The 27,317-nt window shown below is 38.6% G+C and overlaps 4 protein-coding genes across 11 annotated transcripts; 3 read left to right on the plus strand and 1 right to left on the minus strand.

The window, feature by feature from the left end:
- Nucleotides 1–120: 120 nt before the first annotated feature.
- On the minus strand, nucleotides 121–8,414 carry ccdc62 (coiled-coil domain containing 62). Of its 5 annotated transcripts, none has more exons than XM_066651174.1 (15): nucleotides 8,001–8,414; nucleotides 7,849–7,889; nucleotides 7,450–7,521; nucleotides 6,273–6,368; nucleotides 5,869–6,061; nucleotides 5,370–5,536; nucleotides 4,915–5,016; nucleotides 4,649–4,820; nucleotides 4,241–4,342; nucleotides 3,262–3,350; nucleotides 2,428–2,528; nucleotides 1,803–2,240; nucleotides 1,517–1,631; nucleotides 460–672; nucleotides 121–339 (listed from the first exon to the last, which is right to left on the minus strand). In XM_066651174.1, exons 1-15 carry the CDS (start codon nucleotides 8,119–8,121, stop codon nucleotides 268–270), a joined length of 2,094 nt encoding a protein of 697 aa, XP_066507271.1. In that variant the 5' UTR covers nucleotides 8,122–8,414; the 3' UTR covers nucleotides 121–267. The 5 variants fall into 5 exon arrangements, with proteins under 5 accessions (XP_066507271.1, XP_066507270.1, XP_066507272.1 ...); XM_066651173.1 differs by having other exon boundaries at nucleotides 460–675; XM_066651175.1 differs by lacking the exon at nucleotides 7,450–7,521 and having other exon boundaries at nucleotides 460–675.
- A 431-nt stretch (nucleotides 8,415–8,845) lies between these two features.
- Nucleotides 8,846–12,883, plus strand: denr (density-regulated protein). 4 transcript variants are annotated; one of them, XM_066650901.1, is made up of 8 exons: nucleotides 8,846–9,015; nucleotides 10,327–10,437; nucleotides 10,671–10,690; nucleotides 10,870–10,954; nucleotides 11,071–11,184; nucleotides 11,283–11,399; nucleotides 11,498–11,637; nucleotides 11,837–12,882. In XM_066650901.1, the coding sequence occupies exons 2-8, from the start codon at nucleotides 10,338–10,340 to the stop codon at nucleotides 11,879–11,881; spliced, it is 621 nt and encodes a 206-aa protein (XP_066506998.1). In that variant the 5' UTR covers nucleotides 8,846–9,015; nucleotides 10,327–10,337; the 3' UTR covers nucleotides 11,882–12,882. The 4 variants fall into 4 exon arrangements, with proteins under 4 accessions (XP_066506998.1, XP_066506999.1, XP_066507000.1 ...); XM_066650902.1 differs by having other exon boundaries at nucleotides 8,856–8,960; nucleotides 11,837–12,883; XM_066650903.1 differs by having other exon boundaries at nucleotides 8,877–8,900; nucleotides 11,837–12,883.
- A 5,247-nt stretch (nucleotides 12,884–18,130) lies between these two features.
- Nucleotides 18,131–19,114, plus strand: LOC136674272 (hydroxycarboxylic acid receptor 3-like). Its single transcript, XM_066650187.1, has one exon. The coding sequence runs from the start codon at nucleotides 18,131–18,133 to the stop codon at nucleotides 19,112–19,114; it is 984 nt and encodes a 327-aa protein (XP_066506284.1).
- Nucleotides 19,115–25,906: 6,792 nt separating this feature from the next.
- On the plus strand, nucleotides 25,907–26,890 carry LOC136674260 (hydroxycarboxylic acid receptor 3-like). The gene has a single exon (XM_066650165.1). It carries the CDS (start codon nucleotides 25,907–25,909, stop codon nucleotides 26,888–26,890), a length of 984 nt encoding a protein of 327 aa, XP_066506262.1.
- The last annotated feature ends 427 nt before the right edge of the window (nucleotides 26,891–27,317 follow it).

The raw sequence follows: 27,317 nt of genomic DNA on the forward strand, positions 1-27,317 counted from the left end.
ATACATGGTCCACATGGTAAAATACCTTAATGTTGATTAATCACAAGTCTCCACATTTCCATCTCCACATAAAAGTTATGATATTAAAAACATTTTTTGTCATATTTACAATGCTAAAAACACATGATCTTGGTAAATTGAAATATCCATTAGTTTCCTTTAAAATGATTTATTAGTAGATGCAGTGAAATGGGCTGGTAGTGTCAGAGACTATGTGAGCGTGGTTTTTAAGGTCCTCTGTCACATGTTCTTGAGGGAAAAGTTACATCAAAGGACTTCATGACCACATTTGCTGGTTTCCGGGAACTGCTGGTCACTCTGGATTTGAGAACTGTTATCCTGTTGAAACAGTAAACAGAAAAATATGTTTCTGTTTCAGATTACATGGTTTTGGTCTAATTCAACAATAATAAAAGGTGTCATTATATAAATAACTTTATAAAGAATCACAAGACTTACCCTCTCTTCCTGACTATTTCTGGGCGGCTGGGCGTGGTTATGAATGTCGCCATTGTTATGGTTAACACGGTGGCTGCAGACAGAGCTACAGTGGGAGGTGGGGCTCTGGGTGGGGCTCTGAGATTTTCCAGATGAGCGTTCCAGACTGGCTACCATTTCTTGCGACTCTGTGAGTAAACGCTGCAAACGACTTGTGGATGAGATATACTCCTCCTGCTGCAACAAAACATGAACAACCAGCCTTCTTTTACATGCACACAATTTTCATCTTATAACAATTATAGTTTCTCAGGACTATTTAGGCATTAAAATGAAAAAAGATATTAATATAGGCCCCTGGCCCATTCACCCGTGTCATGTTTGTAAAGAGAGCTCTGTTCATCTGTGTCAGTCAATGCTCATTGAACCTTATAGCACACCAAATATTATTTTTGACATACAACGCACTGCGTGAGTGCACAAATCGTTATTTTATGATGTCTGGGCCCTATGGAGGATGTAGGGAGAGATTTGCATGCTTTCAGGCAAGGAGAACTGCTTTATTAAACTTTAAGCTAAACCAGAGGAATAGTTTAGAATGTGTTCCACTCTTAGAGTGAACAGTGTGATCAGATTATTTACTTATAATTTTGTCTCAGTCTTTTTTCCCTGTTTGCATGTGGCTTGTCTCTGTAGTCTCTTACACACTAAACCTAAACACGAGTGGAATAAGATGATTACTGAAGCTTGTATATGATCTTTGTATGAATAACAGTTTTCTGCTAGATCCTATGACAAAAATGCTAATGTGGCTAACCAATTTTTTTACCTCATTATACTACACAGTGGGTTTTTGTGCTTGAGTGTTATAAGATTCTGCAGCACAGTTAGTGGTCCTGTGTGGAGCTAATTCGTTTACATTACTGCTGCACTTCGAAACCAAACAATCTGTCCCCAATATGGCGCCTAAGCCAAAAAACATTACATTACTGCACTCCATGACAAAATAAACACATATAAACACAAAAATGCAAAAAGAGTAAGTGTTACAACCAAGTGTATTTATGGGGTTGGCTACCTGGTTGCCACAGACACTGCTGTTAAATGATGTATCCTCTATAAGGACAGGGCTTCTCCCACTCCGCGGTGATGGTGTGGGGCATTCCACATACAGACAAGTCACATCTCCTGGGCTGAATAATGAAGTGAAGGTTATTCATGTTATCAAAGAACATACTAAATTACGTTTACACTAATCACTAATAACAAAGAACACACTAAACTACGTTTACACTAATAAATAAATTATTTGTTGCAACTGATGGTCAGTTGTTTAAACTGCTCTATTTGAGAGCCTTCCCTACCTATAGCACTGTAGATCTTTTGGACTGACATCTATAACCAGCACTGAGTTCTTTGCCTCTAAATCACAATTGATGATAGCTACCAAGTCCACTTCAGTTCCTTCCTTACAGTCAGTCCCCTCAGAGAAAATTTCCCCTGTTTCACAGCTACTGTCATCACAGCACTGTAGTGAAATACTAGATGTTGAATTGTTGCTATTGCATTTAGCCTGTTTCTCTTCCTCATATGTTGATGTAGTGGCACAATTGGTAGGGGTTTCTGCAGCTGACTGTGCTGTAGCTTGTTGTGAAGGCTTTCTGACTGCATTAATCCTTTCAAATTGGGATGTGAAAAGTTGTACATCTATGCTTCTGCTCTGGCACTGCTGGTCTGACTTTTCAATATCTGTTCCTTGAGGAAAATTATGTTCTAAAGCGGTTCCCCCAACATTGCTGGCCCTAAGGTCACAAAGACAATTCAGATTATGTGTGGTCATTTTGTCAGCTACAATTCATGATAAAAACTGCCTCATAACTGAGATTTTCTTAAGAATCAAGTCTTGACTTTTAAGGGGCTGTGAACCAGAGTTGAGTCTAGAGATTTAGTAGAGTCTGTCAGTATTTTATTTTATCTGCATGCACTTACCTCTGATATGACCTATGATTTTCATAGAATCTGACTGTCTCTCTGGTGCTCTCTAGGTTGAGCTTCAAAAGCTGCAGGTCGTTCTGCTGCTTCTCACACACCTGTAGACAGAAGTAAGCATCAAGATCCACAAAGCCCCCTGATGTGAAGGAATACATGTGCTGTAAATAGAAACTGTATTTCTTATTAAATAAAGGCCCAAATAAAGCTCTAAGCACGTAAATCCCTGGATGCTTCCTAGTAAATTTCATCTAATTGAGTGTGTTCTCCCTGTGTCCGCATGGATTTCCTCCGGGTGCTCCGGTTTCCTCCCACAGTCCAAAAACACACGTTGGTAGGTGGATTGGCAACTCAAAAGTGTCCGTAGGTGTGAGTGAATGTGTGAGTGTGTTTATTGCCCTGTGAAGGACTGGCCCCCTCCAGGGTGTATTCCCGCCTTGCGCCCAATGATTCCAGGTAGGCTCTGGACTCACCACGACCCTGAACTGGATAAGCGCTTACAGATAATGAATGAATGAATGTATTAAAACAGCTCCACAACTCTGCTTATTCATGGATATGTCATGTGACATGATCAAGCTCAAGGCTGACTGAGTCACTTGAGGAAAAATGGAAGAATGTAGAATAACCAGAAACTACACCGGAGCAAGAAAAAGAACAGCATTCTGACCTACTTATAGCTGACACTTAAAGGAATACTTCATGCTAACAATGACAAACAAATGTTAACAAGAACTATATAACACAAAGTTTGTTGTTTTCTATGAATATCATTGTTAGAAACAATAGTCATTTTTGGTGAAATATACTGGAACCTATTGGGGCAGAAATTACCTGTCTAAGGCAGAGAAGCTCAGACTCTGTACGCTCTTGCTTTGATCGGGCAAGTCCAAGTAACTCGTCCTTCCAGCTTTCACCCTCACCTGAACAACACAGAGCACCACAAATAGAAAAGCACTTAGAGAAAGCACAATAATCTCAATAATTGTAAATTAAATCAATATAGAAATAAAGTAAAAAATCCAGAATGTTCATGTGGGTCAGAGGAAACACATATGTTTTAAATAAAATTATTAAATAAATGAAAAATACGCTGCCTTATTCATTGTTTCATAACAGCTTATTGATAAGGGTTTGTGCTAGAATATATTTTAAAATGTAGTCAGTTGTATTAACAATTACATTTATAGTTTATAGTATAAATAGAGTTTATAGTATAAATTGTACACAAGCAAAATAAAAAATATATGCATTATATATAAAAACATAGTATAACAGGTAATATTATGTTACATTAAAACCTTTGCTTTTTTTTTTTTTTTTTTTTTAAACACATAAATTTTGTTTACAATTTTATCTACATCTCAACAGAAACTTGTAGAAATTTGTAGAAGCCCCCTTAAAACTACAGTTAGCTTCTTCTTCAAAGGTAACTGAGCTTTTTCTTTTACTGCCCCATAACTGTGGAATATGTTTCATTGGGCTGTCATCCACAACTGATGTTTTCAAACTCGATTTAAAAACTTACATTCCCATATATTTTAAGTTCTGTTTAAGCTCTTAACCGTACACCACTTTGGCCAGCTCTTGCAGCCTAAAAGTGCTCCTAAACATAAAGCTGACTTGACTTTAAATTGAAGTCAATTGAAAGACATTGAAAAGAAACTATGCAATATGACAGAGGCCTAAAGGTATGGTATAACCACAAAACACTGCACAGTATCATGAAAATGTACAACATTCAATGGTCTACAATTACAGGTCATTTTCTATTCTGAGTTGATTATATCAGTGGGAGAGGTCATTGCGATACCTGCTAGAGCCAGTTCTTTCCTGAGTAGCTGGTTCTCTTGTTTAAGTCGAATGAGCTCTTCCCTCTGACTGTTGTTCTCTATAGTCTTTTCCTGAAGCACATCTGGAAAAAAATGATGTAATTATTTCAGTTATTATTATTATTATTATTGTTGTTATTATTATTACAGTATTAAATCATTACTATTATGTTATTCTTTATGATTTAAGGGCAAACCAAAGGTTCAACCTTCCATATTGTTAAAAAAACTGGCCTATAATAAAAGCTATGGATTCTCTGAATGTAATACAATAGAACGGAATGGTCATCATATAAAACAACCAACACTGACCCCTGCTGGTGCTATATTGGGACTTTCAACGATAGATGAGCATGATGCATGCAATAAAAATAAAAAACATACTCTACCTTTCAGCTGAATGCTATCATATTTGGCATCTCTGAAGCGACGTTTAAACTTCTCTGCTTCCTGTAACATTATGCTCTCACGCGTCTGTGCCTCCTTCAAACATGCACCTGTCTCCTGCAGCTGACTCGTTAAGGATAAGATGTGATTGGTTGCTTCAATCAGGTCTTTGTCCTTATAAAATGCAAATACAGTGAATGACAAAAAATGAGACTTCAATTACAAGAAAATGTCTATGTTTGAGAAACAGCAAAAAAAGAAGAATTACCTTCAGTTTGAGCATGGAACTGAGCTCTTCTTCATGAACCTGGAGTTGACCGACCTGAGATGACAGGGTCATGATGGTCGAATTCAGACCCTGATTCTTCTCCTGGAAATGACCAACGTTTATCAAGAATTAATAAAGAAAAGCAAAAATTTGGCTCACTTTGCATTTGAAATGTTTGTTATAAGTTAGCCTGCAATCTGTGTTTTCAAAAATTACTGATTACTGACAATGCTTTGTGGCTATTAAATCCTCACAGCAGCGTTACAGGCCTGCCCAAAAAATTCTCAGATAAAATAATACTGTATAAAGATGATCATGATGCAGATTTCTGAATGCTAGTGTACACTGGACATAAATGTCATATAAAACTCTGAACACCTGATGCATGGATTTTCATTCATAAACATTACAGAAAAACATTACAAAAAAATAAAAAATAAAAACCAAACAAGTACCTCTAGGTCATGTTGCAGTTGGCTGTTGTGCTGCTGCCTCTGGCTCAGATTCTGCAGCTGCTGCTGGGCTGCTGTCAACTCTTTTTGACTATCCTTTTCTCGTGCCTCCACAACTTTCAAGCGCTTGCTAATGGCTCGGATCACTTCATTACGCTTCTGTAGTTCATCTATTGACAATAACAGCATACATACAAACAAACAAATAAATAAATATATATATTTTTATAAATGCACACACTAACAAAGCTTCCGGTCACACTCAAATGGCATTACAAAACACACACACACACACAGACAAACACTGACACACACATTTGGGTATTTATAAATTAGTAAATGAAACAAAGAACCAGAGGAGTATCCATCAACACAACCTATATGCATGTTCACATTAGCTTGTATTAATTATGCAAAAAATAATTATGTTTAGATGCATTACTTTCTGTGAATCTATTATTATACCAATTCTGTCCTTACCAAACTATTCCAGAATGCTTACCCTCTAGGCGAGCACATCGCTGCTCAAGGGCCAGAACTCTCTGTCTGTCTTGCTCCCAAGCCTGCAGTTGCTTGTGGTGAGCTGCAGCCATGGTATTCAGCTCACGGTCACGGTCCTTCAGCTCTGCTACCAGGAGCTGAAGCTCGATGCGTTGTTTTTGGATGGTGGTAATCTCCATCTCACCTGCGGAAGTCTAACAGTACAGTAACCATCCAGTAAGAGACAGATTTGTTGTGGCATTTTACATTTATGGCATTCAACTGGCAGTCTCTTCAGAACAACTTACAATTCTATTAATATTACAGAGTTAGGCAGAAAACACATCGACTTGACAGTGGTGTGTCACATTACTTTTGCATTCCAAACATAAAATACCATGTAACAGTAACAATAGCCTCTCTTACCTTAGAGCCCTGCATATGGGACATGGATGATATGTGATCAGAAGAGTTCTGGGGGCACCTTCCTGTCAGTCTTGTCATGTTGGTGTCATCTGCATGCTTCATTATAAGAAAGATAATGGTTTCATTTTGCGACTCATTCATTAAGGACGTAAAAAAAAAAAAATTTTATTTCTGTAAAAACAAAAAACAATCTTTCCTCCTCAAATACTAAAATAAAACTATGCATAATATAATGGTTAAAATGTAAAAAAAAAAAAAACCCTCAAAGTGCATAAAATGACAAAATTTCACATCAGAACACTATGAATAAATTTACATGTTAGTGATTAAAGGGGATGTCTACGATTGTAGGGAAACACTGTTCTATATGGTTTGTTTATGTTCAGAAGTTCTGCGTCATGTAAGGTGGAACTGTATGTTTTAGGGGCAGACCGCTGTTTGAATGTGGCTATTTGAATTACCACAGAAACTCATTTGCAACTTGAGTTGTTTTAATTTTATAACACTTTCAAGTAATGCAGTTAACAGTTTCACGAATTTGGAGACATTCCAGCTTAAATAATCCGAAACAGCAACAATAAATCAGTATTATGCACCTATGGAACAGGACTAGAGCAATATCCTCATCTCAGTTCTTGCTTTCAAACATTTGGAGTTCTCTCTACTTTGTCCAAAAAACTCCAGATGCCTTTCCTCTGCCATGAACAGAGAACCCTAGCATACAAGACTGAGACAGTTTGGTTTTATACCCATTTACAGAGACTGGGGCTTTGTAAACACATTACACTGGTTTTCAACATGCAAACTTACTGTAGAATAGTTTTGATTAAAAACATGAATGTTGCTGTCCTAACTTTTAATTTAAAACTTATCTTCACTCTCAGAAATAACCAAATACTGTGCCTTCAAAGAAAAGGGAAAGCTGAAATATTTTCCAAACAAGTCTCCTTTGACTCACTTTTTTCATGCCTGGAAATCAAGTGCTCTGTGCCCCACAAAGTACTGCTCAGTGCCCTGCGAGCCAGTGCTACAAACTCTATGAGCCAGCTTGATTCATATAGCTCCACATGCAACCATATAGATATCTGTTTTAATCATTTATCTTCTGTAACTGCTTCATCCTAGTCAGGGTCATGGTAGGTCCAGAGCCTACCCAGAATGTAACCTAAACTCTCACCAAATCTGACCTGAGACCTCTGACTTGTGCTATTTCAGGCTTCACAGGGCGACTCAAGGCAGCAGCAGAACCCTGTATTTTAGAAGACAGTTTTTACTCTTGAATCAGTAATGGAACAACTTTAAGTTTTAACAAACAAATCTTATGTAATGCAACTTTAATGTAAAAGTACTTATATTTTTTTTTAAGTCATTCTGCACCATTCTGATCCACTCTTTCTGAAATGTTTAGTTAAATAACACAAAGGGCAGCTGGTGTTTTCATATGTAAACAATTTAGATTTTTGCTTTAACAGTGAAAACACAGTTTGTTAAACTGTCTCTTTCAAGCTAAATTATTATTTTCTTTATATTTTGATACTTAAAAAAAAAAAAAAGATTACAAAACAAAAGTGTTTACCTTCTTTACAGGGGTGCTGTGCCAGGGATCATATGGTAAACCTGAAAAATCATATTTAAAACATGTTTAACGTACATTTGTGTGCGATTAGTTTTGTTTATGTCCACCATTTTAGTAAAAGTGTTGTATATGCAGCACATATCTCCGGTTACCATTTGTGGACATGGGGGCGAAACGGATTCCAAAGCTTTTGGAGTGGTCTAACCCTGTATCTTCATCCATCTTTTCTTCGAAATTTTTAACATTGTCGACTTTGTCAGATAACACGACCATGAGATTAGAAACCCTGTTCTAATTGTCGGTCTGTTGTCAGTCTATCCTAATCTAATCGAGTAACGTTACAAATACTTCTCCAATTAACGTTGGTTGCAGCATTCAAATCAAAACACTCTGAGTAAACAATGCCGTTATGACGCTTTAAATGCTACGACAGGTTAGTATAGTGGTAAAAATGCATCTCCCTTCCACACACTCGTCTAATTCCTGGTGTTGTTAAATAAACCCCTATCGCTTCGCTCTTTTTCTGAGTTTTGAAATCTTTTGCGAAGGCAAACCTCACTAACCGCCTGCATTAAAATCTAAAACTGAATTCCAAATCGCAAACCACTCCCTATATAGTGCACAATACCGGTCATTAAAACTATGGATTCTGCACTCAAATAGTGCCCCATATATAACATATAGATATGTAAAGTTCGTTATTTGTTAAGAGTGTCTTTATATTACGCAGATAATGCAGTATTTTGGCTACAAATGCCGTTAAGTCATGAGTCATTGTGCCCTACTGAGTGCACTAGGAATGAAGTCGGACGTCATTTGGGATGCAGCCTATGAGTCTAAGAATCTACGAGTTTATTCGTTTTTCCACTCTAAACCATGGTTTCAACATTTTTTCTTTTAAAAATGTGTATTCCACACGAAAACGACAAATTTTCCTATACGTTTTAACGGAGAAGTAAACAAATATTGGTCGTTATATATATAAATATCAAGGCGGGCAAAAAAAAAAGGTGCGGAGCCGTTGGCAGGACCCAAAGCTCCAGACTGTAGAGGTGTGCTCTGGAAAGTGTTTGTGTATTTTGACTGAACAAAAAGCCTTTTAAAGGTTTAAGGTAATAATGCTCGAGCTTTTATTCAAAAGAAAGCAACATTGAAAGTGTTTAGCAGGTATGTGTTTCCATGCCATCGTTCTTCGGCTTGAACTTAAACGTGTTTGGTGTGAATTGGCGAGTTAGCAGCATGGCTAATGAATGGGTGGCAGTTGGACAGTGAGATAGAGAAACTCAGCAGGTCTTTATTTAACTCACAGCTCATTTACTGTTTGTTTTTTAGGAGGTTTAACTTTTTTCCTACTGTCAGTTTATTCACATTTAGCAGAATATGAATCCACCGGCTCTGAGTGCAGCAGCAGGATATTTTGAGCTGATTTGCTGTAACTAAACCCAGCACTGACGTCTGAATCGAGTTTAAAAGAACGTGTTCCATTTTCCTGCTCTGAGTTAGCTGTATTTCCTGTTGTTTATATGAAAAAGAGTAATATACGTCTGGGCATTATACTTGTCTAGCTATAGGCATTTATTTGAAAACAAATAAGGCCTAATGCATTAAATGTATCAATAACCCTAATCTAAAATAAGTTATTCAATTCAGTTAGCCCCTCTCTCTATCTCCGCTGGTATAGGTTTTATTGATTATTTAAAAGAAAAACAGAAACCTGGTTTTCTGTATCTTCCCCTTTGCAACACTGCAGTTTCAGACTTGAGATGCTCAGCCATGGTAGTGACTGCTTAATTCACTCATGATATGTCTTCTAGCTTGCAAAATGTTCACTGATATGATTTTTGTCAGGCTCATTTTTAAACTGAATTCTGTGGATTATATAATATGAAAGTGTTGGCAGGCTTTGTGGTACTGTAATTTTGCTGTATCACCCACCCCTACACATTTACACCAATGCATAATTATATATTACACAGAAATATAGAATTAATTTTGTTAATTTTAAACATCTGGTAAAATGAAGAAGTAGTAGTTATTTTTGTGTCAGGTCAGTGTTGTCTAATCATTACAGTTTTCTGAAGCAAACTATAAATGGCATTTAAATATCTGTTAAAACTAGCAATCACATCAGAGGGTCTGCCCAATGCTAATCATTGAAATTTTGCAGCCAGTGCTGGTCTGATGACATCTTCAGATTTGTTGGTTTTGGGAAACAATAAAATTAACTTATTATTTTTAAAGTACGACACTAAGCAAGATGGGTAGGATTCACCTAAACACCTGGTGTTAACCATTTTGTGTAGTTTGATGAGGCAGTAAATCATCTGCCTTGAGTGTACTGAAATCATTGCATTCAAAGTGCATGAAAAAGTAAAAAAAAAACAACAACAAAAAGAGCTGATGCAGAATTGTTAGTTTGTGCTGTAAAATATTCTCACTGCAAATGAAAAATGCTGATGGGTATATTTTAAACTCCAGAATAACACAATATGGCTACTACTGAGAATGCAGAGTCGGGCTCACCAGAGAACAAAGTGGATCGAGCTGACCCAGATGCAAAGTACCCACTGAAAGTGCTTTACTGTGGAGGTAGGCATATCTTAAATTTTCTATAGGATATGTATTTTTAAAACATTAGAAATATAACTGCTACTCAAATGAGTCATGATGGGTTGAGCCAGTGGATTGAGAAAAAAGATGTCTCTGTTATGATATCAGTTATGTATGTATCAGTTATGTATATGGTTTTGTTTGGACTGTGGTTTATGATACTCTAAGTTTTTGTCTTAGTAAGTCTAACATCTCCCTTCCCTTCTTTTCAGTTTGCTCTTTGCCAACAGAGGTGAGTACATAAGAACAACTTTGCCTTGCGTTTCTTTCTCATAAGGGAAGAAATTGGTTTACTTGGTTATATTACGTCTTTTTGCAAATATTCATTGTTGTGAGATTCAGTGATTTGGTATTATACCTCTGTACCTGTTATTAAAACCTAAGGAAAACACAATATTCTTGTTGTTATAGTACTGTGAGTACATGCCTGAGCCAGCGAAATGCAGACAGTGGCTTGAGAAGAATTTCCCAGATGTGTTTGCTAGAATGACTATGGGTAAACCCTGCATTTCCCCTCTTTGTCATATACTGAAACCACATACAGTTCAGAGTTTATGTATTTTCTCATTTATTTAAGATGCAAGGGAAAGACTCAAACTGGTGTATTTGCAGGAAATGCACCCAAACAGGAGACAGGTGGAGGAGGTGGTGGAGGTGGTGGTGGTGGAGGAGGTGTAGAGGTGCCTCCTGCTGGAGAGGAGGAAGAGAAGAAGAAGCAGAAAAGAGGTGGGAAAGGAGATTTTATAAGAGAATAAAGAGACAAATCACACCATGCCTGTATAACATCCAGTCTATTTATGAATATCGTTTCAATCTCATCTCAGGTGGTCGAGGTCAAATCAAACAGAAGAAGAAGACTGTTCCCCAGAAAGTGACGATAGCAAAAATCCCACGAGCCAAGAAGAAATATGTCACCCGAGTGTGTGGCTTGGCTACCTTTGGTAAGAGAGGCATTAAATCTGAATGATTTTACATACCACCCGTCACTACGTTTCTATAGCAGTGTGGTTTTATTTTTGTTTGTTCCTCCCACCCTCAGATATTGACCTTAAAGAGGCACAGAGGTTCTTTGCTCAGAAATTCTCCTGTGGTGCCTCAGTGACAGCAGAGGATGAGATCATCATTCAGGGAGACTTTACAGATGACATAATTGATGTCATCCAGGAGAAATGGCCTGAGGTAACGGATGGAGTCCTTTTCATTATCCGCCTTTTTTATGTTTTTATTAAAAGTGAATTAAGATTGAGTTGATCTGTTTGCTTAATATACACAAGATCCTAACCCTGGTGTTTGTTTGTTTATTTATTATTAATGTAGCCCATGTTTCCTGTGTTTGAGGAAAAAAATATTGTGTTAAGACGAGTTTCTCTTTCTCTAGGTGGATGACGATAGCATTGACGATCTTGGAGAAGTCAAAAAGTGAAAAACCTGATGTGCACTTTTACCGAAATGGATGCGACATGACACAACATAGCCAAATTTACACATTGAGTCGTTTTATATCTATTTTATTTACTGTATAAACAAACGATGGACTTGGCCTCATCCTTGGCATTTACTTTCCCCATTTCTAGATAGCTGCTTCCTGTCTTGGTTGCCAAAGGTCTGATATGATGTGAATATCCCTAACACTTCACTCAAGCAAATTGTAGGCTAATAAATTTCAGTCTCCTTGGCTTTTTCTGTGCATAACATTCTTTTACCTTCATATAATGCAGTATGTGATTCTGATACACATTTTGTTCAGGTTTATTACTTTACCACATTGGAAATTAAATGAAGGTGACTGGCATTAAAGTGCAGAACATTTTGGTAAATAATGTAGAAATCATAGTACAAGTAACTGGACATATTAACACAATCTAGTTTATTCAATTCAACTGAATTTTGACTGCCTCTCGATGACTGCCTATCACAGACATACCCAGATTTGTCAAAGTGAAATGCTTACTATGACAGTTATGTCCAGTAGTTTTTTGTTTGTTTGTTTGTTTTTGTATTATTATTTTTTTAAACGCCACCTCCTTCATTTGAATGGTTCTTTACAAATTCATGTCACAACTCTCGGGTACAGATTATTTTTATCACATCTGTCTGTTCATAAGTTGTTCTTGGAGCACCTTTGCATCTTTTAAAGTTTGATTTTTATTGGTGCAGCGTTTAGTTATGTCTTAAAAAGAATGTGATGGCAGTGGGGAGGGGGAAAAAAATCACTGACTTTAGCTATGGCCTGAGTGAAAATATAGGCTGCTATTAAGAATGTATTTTTAGTCACAATGATCATCACAATGGCCACAAATTACTAAGGGTCTGCCCTGGTTGATGAGGAATAAATAGGATACAAGAGAACAGTGAACTTGTCATGGTATGTTGTAGCCATTAATTCCAAATGATAATAAAAAGACATGTAATCCTCCAAAAATGAATGATGAGTACCCTAATTACTGAAATGAGTCAATGGACGTTTAGATACGCTGAACGATTGGTGGATTAGGAACACATTGTATGTATCTACACTCATTGTCCATTTCATCAGCTTTGCTGACCGTACAGGAGCACTTTGTAGTTCAACTACTGAGTTAATTGTTACTCTGCATACTTTGCCTTCTTTCACCATGCTCTTCAATGGGTCGTTTGGGTGGTGGATTGTTCTCCATGCTTCATTGACACTGACGTGGTGGTGGTGTTTGTGTGTGTTGCGCTGGTACGAGTGGATTAAACTCAGCCAGGCTTTCATTTTAAACCTCTCATTGTCACTATTGAACTGAGAACTGTCCACCAACCAAACACATCCAGCCTTCTGAGCAGGGTCCAGTGATTATTGTTGAAGATATAGAGGATGACTAACAAGGTAAGTGTGTCTAACTGAGTTGAGACTTTGAAAACTAGCAGCACTGCAGGTTCTGATCCTCTCATTAGAAGGTAATGCACACTGATGGTGCACCACCACATCAGTGTCACTGCAGTGCTGCATATGATCCACCACCCTGATCATACCAGCTCTGTGGGGGTCTTGATCGGATACTTGTCCTTTACAAGGCATCATCCACACATATCTATGGACATATATGAAGAGCTATGGGGAGAACAAAAATTTTCAGACATTGACATGAGGTGGCTTTGAACCCCAAACCCCAGGACCCTGGAGCAGCACTATCTGTTGTGCTACTGCATGCACTCAAAATACAATAATATATACAGGGGTTGGACAATGAAACTGAAACACCTGGTTTTAGACCATAATTATTAGTATGGTGTAGGGCTTGCTTTTGCGGCCAATACGGCATCAGTTCATCTTGGGAATGACATACAAGTCCTGCACAGTGGTCAGAGGGATTTTAAGCCATTCTTCTTGCAGGATAGTGGCCAGGACACTATGTGATGCTGGTGGAGGAAAACGTTTCCTGACTCGCTCCTCCAAAACACCCCAAAGTGGCTCAATAATATTTAGATCTGGTGACTGTGCAGGCCATGGGAGATGTTCAACTACACTTTCATGTTCTTCAAACCAATCTTTCACCAGTCTTGCTGTGTGTATTGGTGCATTGTCGTCCTGATACACGGCACGGCCTTCAGGACACAATGTTTGAACCATTGGATGCACATGGTCCTCCAGAATGGTTCAGTAGCCCTTGGCATTGACACACCCATCTAGCCCATCTAGGCCAAGGGAATGCCATCATATGGCAGCCCAAACCATCACTGATCCACCCCCATGCTTCACTCTGGGCATTCAACAGTCTGGGTGGTACACTTCTTTGGGGCTTCTCCACACCGTAACTCTCCCGGATGTGGGGAAAACAGTAAAGGTGGACTCATCAGAGAATACATGTTTCACATTGTCCACAGCCCAAGATTTGCGCTCCTTGCACCATTGAAACCAACGTTTGGCATTGGCATGAGTGACCAAAGGTTTGGCTATAGCAGCCCGGCCGTGTATATTGATCCTGTGGAGCTCCTGACGGACAGTTCTGGTGAAAACAGGAGAGTTGAGGTGCACATTTTATTCTGCCGTGGTTTTATGTTTTTTGGATACAAGCTGGGTTAGCACCCGAACATCCCTCTCAGACAGCTTCCTCCTGCGTCCACAGTTAATCCTGTTGGATGTGTTTTGTCCTTCTTGGTGGTATGCTGACGTTACCCTGGATACCGTGACCCTTGATACATCACAAAGACTTGCTGTCTTGGTCACAGATGCGCCAGCAAGATGTGCACCAACAATTTGTCATCTTTTGAACTCTGGTATGTCACCCATAATGTTGTGTGCATTGCAATATTTTGAGCAAAACTGTGCTCTTACCCTCTGCTAATTGAACCTTCACACTCTGCTCCTACTGATGCAATGTGCAGTTAATGAAGATTGGCCACCAGGCTGGTCCAATTTAGCCATGAAACCTCCCACACTAAAATGACAGGTGTTTCAGTTTCATTGTCCAACCCTTGTATATTCATGAGGTGAGCCTCAACCATTCCAGTGTATCTGCAGAGATTCTGTAAGGCTTTGGATCTGAAATGAACATATGGACTGCCATTTTACAAAAAAGGTGCAAAACTCAGTCTTTTGATGATCTTGGAGAACTCTCAGGCATGTTCATACAGTGATGGTAACATAGAAAATAATTATTTTCATTTTCATACATTTAAAACCAGTGACCCTTGTACTATGAAAAATGTCATTCTGAAACAGATCACCTTCATCAAATAAAAAATGCACTATTTGCTAACTCGCATGCTGAAAACTAATCTAATATGAAAGTTCTCTCTCTGAAGGCATGAAAAAGCAAGCTATTCCTGCTCCACAAGTGGGTAATATTGACTTGCTTTTGCTGCAGTTATAACTTAAAGTGGAACTCTCTGTAACTGCATTAAAGTAAACACAGCAAAAGTGCTACAAAACTAAACAACTGGAGTTACAAACTAGTTTTTGTACACTGAATAAAAACATACAAACTAAACTTCAGGCACATACAAAAAACCTTTTCCTCAAACGTACCATTCCACATTAAAAGAGAGCTTCTGAATGTAAACAAACGAGAGAACAGCATTTCCCCAGAGCTGTAGATGCTGCCTTAACTACTGATAATCCTATAAAGCAGTGGATCCCTAAGTGGGGGTGCAGGGCTATTGCAGGGTATCACAGCAAGATGAATGGGGCATATCTGAGCACCGCTAGCACTATGTATCAGTGGGGGGCAGGGGCACAAACAGTCAACCACAGCCAATTCATCATGTGCGTGTTTGCACGCCCAGACACACTCTCCTTCCTGTCTGTTCCGCTCATTTCCATGCGTCTGGAGTGAGGAGTGAGAGGCACGCGAGACACAGTCGCAATTTTCGGTGAACTGTGTAAAGTGATCAAGAGTTTAGTTACTGGGTATACTGATAAAAGCATCCGAATAATAGCCTATGAAGCAGCCCTGCAAAAGACGATGTCCATCTTGACTCCAACAAGCCAGCATCTTCAACTCATGTTGCCCTGACTAAGGTGTGCTCACTGGGAATTCTTATGCCTCCTTATAAATCAGTAAAGCTCAAAGGAATGTCTCCTGGTATGGAGAGAGATACATATTTATCACCAGGCATACCGCCCTATGTTATATGTATCATATATTTTATAAAAAAAAAACCTTGAAAAAGTTTTCTTCAAATTCCTTCAAAAGTGTGACAAATTTGCTGTTCATTGTAGTTTCTGTCCATTGAAGATCCCAGCTGAATTTATTTTAGGTCCTAACTGCATATTAGGAACAAAATGTAATGCCAGCAGGAGAAACAATTGTATTCAGGATTCAAGATGCTTTATTTTCATTTCAACTATATATAGGGAGATGAAACAACATTCCTCCAGGATCAGGGTACAACACAATACAAGTACACACACATGTACAGCACAATGCAGAAAACATGTATCCGTAGAAGATCTGCACAGCAGTCTTCATAGTAGCAGCCACAGAATAGTAATAGAGTACAGGAGTTCATGTGCAAATTATGCAGTGTCCAACTACGCACAGATATATGTGCAAAAAGGGTCCAAGATCACAGTGTTTGTGTGTGTATATATGTGTGTGTGAAGAGTTTGATGGCTTGTAGGAAGAAGCGGTTGCAGAGTTTGGTTGTGTTGGACCGAGTCTGGTTGTGTTGGATAAAAGCTGTCCCATGCTGTAAATGTGTTTGTTCTATAAAAGTGTTTTTTCAGTCTCTTTATTTGTAAAATCTGTTCACATCAAACCAGTATTGTGTGTCAAGACCTGCTTGATTTAGCGACCTCAGTAGTGGCAATTTTATTTGGCTATGCAAACAAGTCTAGCTACCTGAGACTTGGAAATGCTTCACATGGAAATTATTGAGAAAGAAACGCAATAAGATTACACGCAGTGCGGCTGGTATCACCTGGTTCCGTGACAATTTTTCCAACATTAGGATTTTTCTGTTATCAATTTACAAACACCAGTTGGTTCCACAATATTCTGCAGTCTGGCTAATATAGGGACTTGTCATAACAGCAAAGTAAAATGAGGCATCTTATAGGATATATACCCTTCAAGGAATGTAAATAGGTACAGAATACAGGTGCATACACACTTACTGTGCCATTTATTAGAATCACATGTAGACATTCCCAATATTGTAGCAGCAGTCAATGCATAAAACCATGTACGCACAGATCAAGACAGATTCAGAGAATTTGAACATCAAACATCATAAAGTGACTTGGACGGTGGTTTAGATTGGGTGGTTTCAGTATTTTGTTTTATACAATGCACTTTAATGTTGCACCCTGGGCATAGGTTCACCTCAGCTGAACAAAGACTGGAAAAACTGATTACTGTCTGCTGCAACAAGAAGATGCCATATAAACTAATTCACACATGGACCCAACATGCCTTTTGTCAATAGTCCAAGCTCCTGGTAGTGTGGTAACAATGAGTAGAAGGTTTTCTTGTTACTCATGGTGTCCCCTGATATAATCTGAGCATAATTTTTAACACCACAGCTTATCTAAATAATGTTGCTCACAACGTCCATACTTTTATTAGCACAATTTTCAAATCCTCTTATGGCTAGTTCCATCAAGATAATGTCCCTAGTCACACAGCAAATAGTAAATGAATATAACATGAATATAACAATGGTCTCCCCAGTCAACAGATCTGAATTATACAGTGCACCTTTGGGAACAGCAGCAATTATGTTAGGCAATCTGTGACCAGAATCACTAAGGAAAGTTTACAGTGCATTCATGGTCCCTGCCATGAAAATTTCTGCCTCTTTTGAGAACAATGTAGAAGCCTATTAAGTATTAAAATGGTGTTACTAATAAAATTGTTGGCAAGAATTTTATTCTTGTTTATGTTTGCTCTGTGTTTCACTGGTATGACCTCCCCAGGGACAAGTGTAGTGTGCTCCAGTCTACTGAATCATTTTATTAATAATAATGTGGGCACCAGTTGGTGTCAGGTGAACAATTAATTCCCTGTTGTGGTAGTCCCTTTTGGTATCATTTTCCATACAACACCTGGGCTTTATTGTGGTTACTGTTACATAATTTGCATGAGAGCAAACATAAGTCTAACTCCCTGAAGATTCACAGACTCATGGGACAAAGTTCAAAACTGCTGGGAAGTGACGTTCTCTGACCAAAGCTGTGAGAATAGTTTGCTTCAGAACTGTCCACATGGCAAACGCTTCTGTGTGTTGTGCATTTGATGCACCCATTTTGGACCAGGTTCTACCCCCTGTCCTTTTCCTAGAGTTCATTTTTGGCCTCTCTGGAAACATTCTTGCCCTCTGGATGTTTGCGTTCCACATGGACAGTTGGAAGCCCAATTCCATCTATCTGGCACATCTGGCTGTAGCTGACTCCTTGGTCCTCTTCTGCTTGCCCTTCCGGGCAGACTACTACCGCAGAGGCAAGGACTGGATCTATGGAGATGCCTTTTGTCGAATCCTGCTTTTCCTCCTGGCAGCCAACAGGGCCGCTGGCATCTTCTTCCTCACAGCAGTGGCTGTGGATCGTTACCTGAAGATAGTCCACCCGCTGCACCGCATCAATCGAATGAACCTGACCTATGCCCTGTGGGTGTCCTGTGGCTTGTGGGTCTGTATAATAGCCATGACGGCATATCTGTTGTCTTCTGATCACTTTTTCTACTACAACAATCACACCCAGTGTGAGAGCTTCAACATATGCTTGGGGAACAATCCACTGTCCATTTGGCACAATGCTTTCTATGTTATACAGTTCTTTGTACCATCGAGCATTGTTGTTTTTTGTACTGCATGTATAACATGGCAGTTAAAGAACAAGACAGTAGACACCCAGGGCAAAATCAAGAGGGCTGTTCAGTTTATTTTCGTTGTTGCTTTGGTTTTCATTATCTGCTTCTTTCCAAGCACCATCTCTCGGATCGCAGTTTGGATCCTGAAAGCCCAGTACAATGAGTGTCCATACTTCCGCGAAGCCAATCTAGCCTTTTACTCTTCAGTGTGCTTCACCTATTTCAATAGTGTACTCAATCCTCTGGTTTACTACTTCTCCAGTCCTGCATTCAGTGGAACTTTCCAGAAACTTATTTTGAAACTCAGAGGGAAAACAACAGAGGAGCAGGTCCCAGGAACCATTGCAAGTCTGGCTACAGTAACAGGCAATCTCAGCTAAAGTGAAGAAACATGTGAGAATTGCTGCTAATGTATTACACTAACTTAGCTATAAACCAAAATAGCTGTAGTTTTTATGTATAAATTAACTCTATTTTAGAACTTTTGAAGGATTAGACTAATTACAAGAATATTTAAGGAGCCTGTAAAAGAAAATAAAGACATTTTAAACTTGTAGAATATGATAAATGATTGAGAAAGTTGTATTGTATTGAGATATTAGATATTACATATAATAGATCATGTTTTCTACCTTAAGATTTAATTCCATTTTCTGAAATGTGAACATATCTATATATACTATCATTTCAGAAGTGAAGAGGAAATCATTTCTAGGTTAATAAAAAATTAATTAATTAATTAAAGCTAAATTATTTTCATGATATAATCATAATCAGGATCAGTTTTCTGAAATACAACCTACACAACTGTAGAGAGATCTGTGTTAGTTTACTGTACAGCTGCATCGTTTTATACCAACAGTACATTCTTAATGTCATTTTATGTTTAAAACTGTAAAATGTGACTGTATAATAATTAATGAATATATCCATACATGTATAAACTTTGTAAAATAATAAATACTACAGTTTGTTAACTCTTCTTTAATTAGCATCATTTACATTCTTTTCATACTTCAACAACATTGATGTAACTTCAAATAACACTTTTGTTTGCAAATGTTTGTTTTGAATGTTTTGAATCTCATTTGAAAATATTTGAGATGCCAATTTTATATTATGGGCTGGACGGTGGTGCAGCAGGTAGTGTCGCAGTCCCACAGCTCCAGGGACCTGGAGGTTGTGGGTTCAATTCCCGCTCCGGGTGACTGTCTGTGAGGAGTAAGTGTGTTCTCCCTGTGTCCGCGTGGGTTTCCTCCGGCTGCTCCGGTTTCCTCCCACAGTCCAAAAACACACATTGGTAGGTGGATTGGTGACTCTAAAGTGTCTGTAGGTGTGAATGTATGTGTGTGTGTCTGTGTTGCCCTGTGAAGGACTGGCGCCCCCTCCAGGGTGTATTCCCCGCCTTGCATCCAATTATTCCAGGTAGGCTCTGGACCCACCGCGATTCTGAATTGGGTAAGGGTTACAGATAATGAATGAATTTTATATTAACCTCGCTACTCACCCGAGATAAAAATTTGTCCTAATATGTTTTTAAAAAAACATCAACAAAGTAAAGTTGGACAACGATCTGTCAAATGTAGGCAAGAAAATGTTGATGTTGGTGGTGGTCAAAAAAATTTTGTAATTTATTCTGTTTCTCATTTTACTCCTTGTAAGGTGTAGACCATTCAGGTTGTTGTTGAAGATGTGTACACTGAATCATTTATTCTCTCTCTCTCTCTCTCTCTCTCCCTCACACACACACACACACACACATTTGGTTCTCTGTGGTGAACATCATTACTAGAGTGTATTATAAGCGAGTGACTGATAAGAGACTGAACTGGATTAGCGGTTACAGACAATCAATGAATGAATGAATGTTATCCAAATGACACCCAGCTTAATATTAAAAGTAAAACCATTTTCGACAAAAGGTTCTCTAATACCATGTGATGGACTGACACCTTGTCCCGAGTATATTCCTGCCTTGCACCTAATGATTCTGTCTATAGACAAAATATTGTCTCTCAGACTAATGTTTGTGCAGTGTTTATGTGTAAACATAGTGTTTTAGTCGTGAAGCACAGAGAACGTTTTGTCAAAACTGGTTTTACTTGTTAATATTAAGGTTGTTGTGACTTTGATAACATACATTCATTCATTGATCGTCTGTAACTGCTTATCCAGTTCAGGGTCGCAGTGGGTCCCAGAATACTTTGATGACAATGTATATTATATATATATATATATATATATATATATATATATATATATATATATATATATATATATATATATATATATATTATCAGCTGGGACTGTTGACCAAGAAATCTGTTGTCATTACTGCTGCTTGGTATCTAGAGGCCTGCTATCACTGATAATAATGTCGACTGAAGGAGCTTGTGATCATCCTTGATGCTCTACAGCTGGTGGCCTGCTATCACTGTCTCTAGGTTCTGGTAACGTCAACCACTGGAGCCTGTTTTTTTTTGGCTTACTGTTAGATGTTCCGCGTTTATGGAGAGTCTGATACTTGCAGTGGGTTAAGTTGGCCTCATCTTCAGGATTCTGCCAGTTGCATTCTGATTTGCTATTTGCTTCCTTCTACATGACGTGACAAAATAGCAGACTTGTGATTTGTCCTTGTGTGTGTCAGTCAAATGACTTTTCCAGGAGTAGTAGGCGGTTCTTAGTCATGTTAAGTGGTGAAGGGTACCAGACTCTCATTAGAGAGTCAGGTAATGCAAGACTAGCTCACAATTAGCGTCCTATTACCACTGCAGCTGATGTCAACTGATAAACATTTGTATGTCTGTGGATTTATTACATCTCTATATCACACACACAACTTACCTACTGCCCTGGAGAGAATCATTGTGTTTTGCAATTGCAAAGTTGTATATCAAATAATCAATTTACATGCCGTGGCACAGCAGGTAGTGTCGCAATCACAGTGGTGGGTTCGATTCCCGCTCCGGGTGACTGTCTGTGAGGAGTTGGTGAGTTCTCCCCGTGTCCGCGTGGGTTTCCTCCGGGTGCTCCGGTTTCCTCCCACAGTCCAAAAACACACGTTGCAGGTGGATTGGTGACTCAAAAGTGTCCGTAGGTGTGAGTGTGTGAGTAAATGTGTGCGTGTCTGTGTTGCCCTGTGAAGGACTGGCGCCCCCTCCAGGGTGTATTCCCGCCTTGCGCCCAAATATTCCAGGTAGGCTCTGGACCCACCACGACCCTGAATTGGATAAGCGCTTACAGATAATGAATGAATAAATGAATTTACATGCCATTCTGTGTGTGTACACATGCTGAATATATCTATATCAGCACAACTAATATTATCAGGCTATGCAAACCAGGCTAACTGTGATTGAGATGAAGCACATTTGAAGTATTTTGAATTTAACCATTATATTTAAATTTAAAATTTAAAAGGAACACTATTTTCCTATATACAATGCATCAACATGCCACAGCAGCAGTTTTCCTGCTATAAATTCCACAGGTTTTTCTGCTATTCATCAACAAACAACTCTAAAGCTCTCTGCAGTTTGGCTAATATTTAAGGACTCGCCATAAAAGTAAAGTGCAATTAGGCATATTTTATATGGTATATCTCCAAAGAACTCTTATAGGGTATATACACATATAAAGCACATAGAGGAGTACATAAAATCACTGGTGAATTTATGAGGAAGACCTGCTCAGTCACACAAAGGGTCTAAGACACACACACGTATCTCCAAAACAGTAACTTAACAGGAGAAGGAATATAACATGGAATGGAAGTCAGTGTAAAAAGATTGAAATCCAAGTAATTTTTGAGCATTCCTATTAGTCCAACTGTCAAACAACAGGACAGTTGTGTTCAAATGATGACTTAAAGTCAACATAAATTGAGATACATGTTTTTCTTTGGACAGTGTTTATATCATTTGTGTATCATTTGCATATAATCATAAGTCCCCGAAGATAGTCAAACTCACTGAGTGCAAAGCACAACTGCTGTGGAGGAAAGTACCAGATACGGAGATGCTGGGGGATTCAGGGAGAGCAGTGGTGTGTCTGTGAAACTGTGAGCACAGGAGAGCTCTGATTGGATGCTTGTGTCAGGTGGTAGTGAGAGTGTTTTTGAAAATTAAAGTCAGTAGGAGAAATGTAAGTAGATATTGAGTAATTCAGCTCAGAAATACATTCTGGAAATGCTTCTGTACATCTTTAATACTGCTGTTATTTCTCTTCACCAAAAACACACTGTACACAACAGTTGGGCCTTTTTACCTGCATCTGAGAGAACTTGCCATGGATTCCAAGGCAACACAGCTTTAATAAAAGAAAAGAAAAAAAAACAAAAACAATAAATTTATTCCCATTAATTCAAAACACTACTATGATTTACTTCTGGGGATTAATGATCCTCTGAATAAATTGAATGCTCTGGTATTTCAGGAGTAGACTCTGACTCCAGACTCCTTCCACAGGAACCAAAATACACTATATTGCCAAAAGTATTCGCTCGGCTACCTTGGCACCCATATGAACTTGGAGTGACATCCCGTTGTTCATCCATAGAATTAAATATGGTGTTGGCGCACCTTTTGCCGCCATAACCGTTTAAACTCTTCTAAGAAGGCTTTCCACAAGGTTTAGAGGTGTGTTTATGGGAATATTTAACCATTTTTGCGAAGCGAATTTGTGAGGTCAGACACAGATTTTGGACGAGAGCTGCCTCGCAGTCTCTGCTCTAATTCATCCCAAAGATGTTCAATAAAGGTTGAGGTCATATGAACGGGAAGGGGCTATCCCCAAACTGTTCCCACAATGTTGGGAGCATGAAATTGTCCAAAATCTCTTGTAATGCTGAAACATTGAGTTTCTTTTACTGGAACAACGGAGCCAAGCCCAAATCCTGGAAAACAATCGCACACCACAGTCCTCCCTCCACCAAACTTTATATTTGGCACAATGCAGTGAGACAAGTACCTTTCTCCTGGCAAAGTGTGATTTGTGACTCCAGAGGACACATCTACACTGCCCTAGAGTCCAGTGGCTGTGTGCTTTACACCACTGCATCTGAAACTTTGTATTGTGCTTGGTGATGCTAGGATTGGATGCAGCTGCTTGGCCATAGAGACCCATTCCATGATGCTCTCTACACACTGTTCTTGAGCTAATCTGAAGGCCACATAAAGTTTTGAGGTCTGTAGCAATCGACTCTGTGACCTCTACACTACGCTAACTCCACTGTTATTTTACGTGGGCCACAGATGTATACAGCTGTGGCCATGGAAGTGAATCGAACTATAATGGAAATATAGTGTATTTCATGACTAGCACATAGAGTGTGGCAAAACGTCGACATCCTGTCAGACAACATGGGGTTAAGGAATCCAATCTTTAGCAGTCAACTCCCTTACTGTGCTATTTTGCTGGGTTTTCTCAAGGAAATCTACGATTGTGGGAACTGCATTCATTTTTCACTTGTTTATGTTCATAAGCTCTGCCTTTTTAATGCTGAACGATGTGTTTGAGGAGAAGAATTACTGCTGTTTGTACTTGGTTGAAGTTTAAAGTGTTTATAAGTTTTTATTCCCTGCTTGAAATACCACAAAAACTCATTTGTAACATGAGTTGTTTAATGCTGTAGCACTTTCAGTCTGCGTTTGCTTTCATGTAAAATATGAAGTCAATTCCAATTAAAAAATCCAAAATCCAGCAAATCCAACATAAATAAGTCACTATTACCCACATAAGGAACGGGAATAAAATCAGTATCCTTATCTCTTTAATGATTTTCACTTTTTGGTGTGTCTGACCTTTTTTTTTTTTACCTTTTTTTATTTACTTGTTTACTGACACCATGGTTTTGTAAATACAATAGACAGATTTCCAGCAATCAAACAGACTGGAGAACAGCAAATGGTGAGAAAATATCTTCGGAATTGTATAAAAACTGTTCTTTGATTAGATTTGTGAATGTTGCCTTTAGTGTTTTCTTGGTAAATATGTAGTTTTATGAAATTGATTTGTAAAGTATTTTGATATTTACATTTATTTAAGCTTATGTATATTTTTTATAGTTCTAAATAAACCAGCTTTTACCTCATTATTTAGTGAAAAGACACATTATAACAATAGTAATAATCATCTTTTTAAAAAGCTTGTAATAAATATATAATGCAGCTAAACCTTAGTGAATGGAAAACCCACTACATGATATAATTCACTCTCAGACAGTCCAACAATGAAGTACATTCATTGTCTGTAATCACTTATCCAATTCAGGTTTGTGGTCAGGAGCCTACCTGGAATCAGTGGGCAGGAGGCAGTGTATCACTTACCAATCCACTCACCAACGTGTGTTTTTGGACCATAGGAGGAAACTGGAGCACCCAGAGGAAACCCATGCGGACACAGGGAGAACACAACAAACTCTTCACAGTAACATGGAACTCAAACCAACAAACCCAGGTCCCTGGAGACGTGTGATAGCGACACTACCTGCTGCGCCACCGGTGCAGTGCTATCAGTCCTTCTTCATGCATTTACATAAAAAAGTTGTATATTGGGATATAGTGTTATTTACTGTAAATTGTAAAACTGGCATGACTGAAATATTTGCATTTTGAGGACATGCCTCCAACTTGCTGACGGCCCTTTGATTGCTGGCAGCAAGGTGGAGGTTTGTCCTCAGGATCCAAAAATTTCAAGTATGCCAGTGTTAAATTTTACAGTAAATAACACTATATCCCTATATACATTGGACTGATAGCATTTAATGCCACAGCAGTTTTCCTACTATATAATTCCATAAGTCTCTCAGCTATCCATTCACAAACATCACTGAGCTCTCTGCAGTCTTGCTAATACTTAAGAACTTGCCATAACAGTGAAGTGAAAACAGGCATATTTTATATGGTATATCTTCATAAATGTATGTAGTATTAAATGTTAAACAGTGTATAGCACCTACCTGGTCATTTTATAAGGAACACACCTGCTCAGTCACACAATTAGCTTATAATGTGGCAGTGTGTTTAGTTGTATAACATTTGTATGTCATTTGCATATTATAATAATACTTAGTCCCTGAAGAAACACAGACTCACTGAGAGCAAAGCACAACCGCTGTGGAGGAAAGTTCTCTGAGAAAAGCTGTGAAAACAGTTTGCTTCAGAGCTGCCCACATGGCAAACACTTCAGTGTGTTGTGCTTTTGATACATCGGTCTTAGACAAGGCTCTACCCCCTGTCCTTTTCCTAGAGTTCATTTTTGGCCTCTTTGGAAACATTCTTGCCCTCTGGATGTTTGCGTTCCACATGGACAGTTGGAAGCCCAATTCCATCTATTTGGCAAATCTGGCTGTAGCTGACTCCTTGGTCCTCTTCTGCTTGCCCTTCCGGGCAGACTACTACCGCAGAGGCAAGGACTGGATCTATGGAGATGCCTTTTGTCGAATCCTGCTTTTTCTCCTGGCAGCCAACAGGGCCGCTGGCATCTTCTTCCTCACAGCAGTGGCTGTGGATCGTTACCTGAAGATAGTCCACCCGCTGCACCGCATCAATCGCATGAAGCTGACCTATGCCCTGTGGGTGTCCTGTGGCTTGTGGGTCTGTATAATAGCCATGACGGCATATCTGTTGTCTTCTGATCACTTTTTCTACTATAACAATCACACCCAGTGTGAGAGCTTCAACATATGCTTGGGGAACAATCCACTGTCCATTTGGCACAATGCTTTCTATGTTATACAGTTCTTTGTACCATCGAGCATTGTTGTTTTTTGTACTGCATGTATAACATGGCAGTTGAAGAACAAGACAGTAGACACCCAGGGCAAAATCAAGAGGGCTGTTCAGTTTATTTTCATTGTTGCTTTGGTTTTCATTATCTGCTTCTTTCCAAGCACCATCTCTCGGATCGCAGTTTGGATCCTGAAAGCCCAGTACAATGAGTGTCCATACTTCCGCGAAGCCAATCTAGCCTTTTACTCTTCAGTGTGCTTCACCTATTTCAATAGTGTACTCAATCCTCTGGTTTACTACTTCTCCAGTCCTGCATTCAGTGGAACTTTCCAGAAACTTATTTTGAAACTCAGAGGGAAAACAACAGAGGAGCAGGTCCCAGGAACCATTTCAAATGTGGCTACAGTAACAGGCAATCTCAGCTAAAGTGAAGAAACATGTGAGAATTGCTGCTAATGTATTACACTAACTTAGCTATAAACCGAAATAGCTGTAGTTTTTATGTATAAATTAATTCTATTTTAGCACCTGTGAAGAATTAGACTAATTACAAGAATATTTAAGGAGCCTGTAAATGAAAATAAAGACATTTTAAACTTGTAGAATATGATAAATGATTGAGAAAGTTGTATTGTATTGAGATATTAGATATTACATATAATAGATCATGTTTTCTGCCTTAAGATTTAATTCCATTTTCTGAAATGTGAACATATCTGTATATACTATCATTTCAGAAGTGAAGAGGAAATCATCTCTACTAAAAAAAAAAGCTAATAAAATCATCAGGTTCAGTTTTCTGAAATACAACTGTAGAGAGATCTGTGTTAGTTTACTGTACAGCCGCATCATT

This window comes from Hoplias malabaricus, chromosome 18 (genome assembly GCF_029633855.1).
Source record: "Hoplias malabaricus isolate fHopMal1 chromosome 18, fHopMal1.hap1, whole genome shotgun sequence".
NCBI classification, from domain to species: Eukaryota; Metazoa; Chordata; class Actinopteri; order Characiformes; family Erythrinidae; genus Hoplias; species Hoplias malabaricus.

Bases quoted from the DNA above. Each gene is read 5' to 3' on its own strand.
- denr (XM_066650901.1), top strand. From the start codon at position 10,338: ATGGCTACTACTGAGAATGCAGAGTCGGGCTCACCAGAGAACAAAGTG. The intron at 10,955-11,070 runs GTAAACCCTGCA...GTGTATTTGCAG, and splicing joins GTTTGCTAGAATGACTATGG to GAAATGCACCCAAACAGGAG. The intron at 11,185-11,282 runs GTGGGAAAGGAG...ATCTCATCTCAG, and splicing joins GAAGAAGAAGCAGAAAAGAG to GTGGTCGAGGTCAAATCAAA.
- LOC136674272 (XM_066650187.1), top strand. From the start codon at position 18,131: ATGGCAAACGCTTCTGTGTGTTGTGCATTTGATGCACCCATTTTGGAC.
- ccdc62 (XM_066651173.1), bottom strand. From the start codon at position 8,121: ATGGTCGTGTTATCTGACAAAGTCGACAATGTTAAAAATTTCGAAGAA. The intron at 3,351-4,240 runs GTATCGCAATGA...TGTGTTGTTCAG, and splicing joins GAAAGAACTGGCTCTAGCAG to GTGAGGGTGAAAGCTGGAAG. The intron at 1,632-1,802 runs GTAGGGAAGGCT...TTCATTATTCAG, and splicing joins AAAGATCTACAGTGCTATAG to CCCAGGAGATGTGACTTGTC.
- LOC136674260 (XM_066650165.1), top strand. From the start codon at position 25,907: ATGGCAAACACTTCAGTGTGTTGTGCTTTTGATACATCGGTCTTAGAC.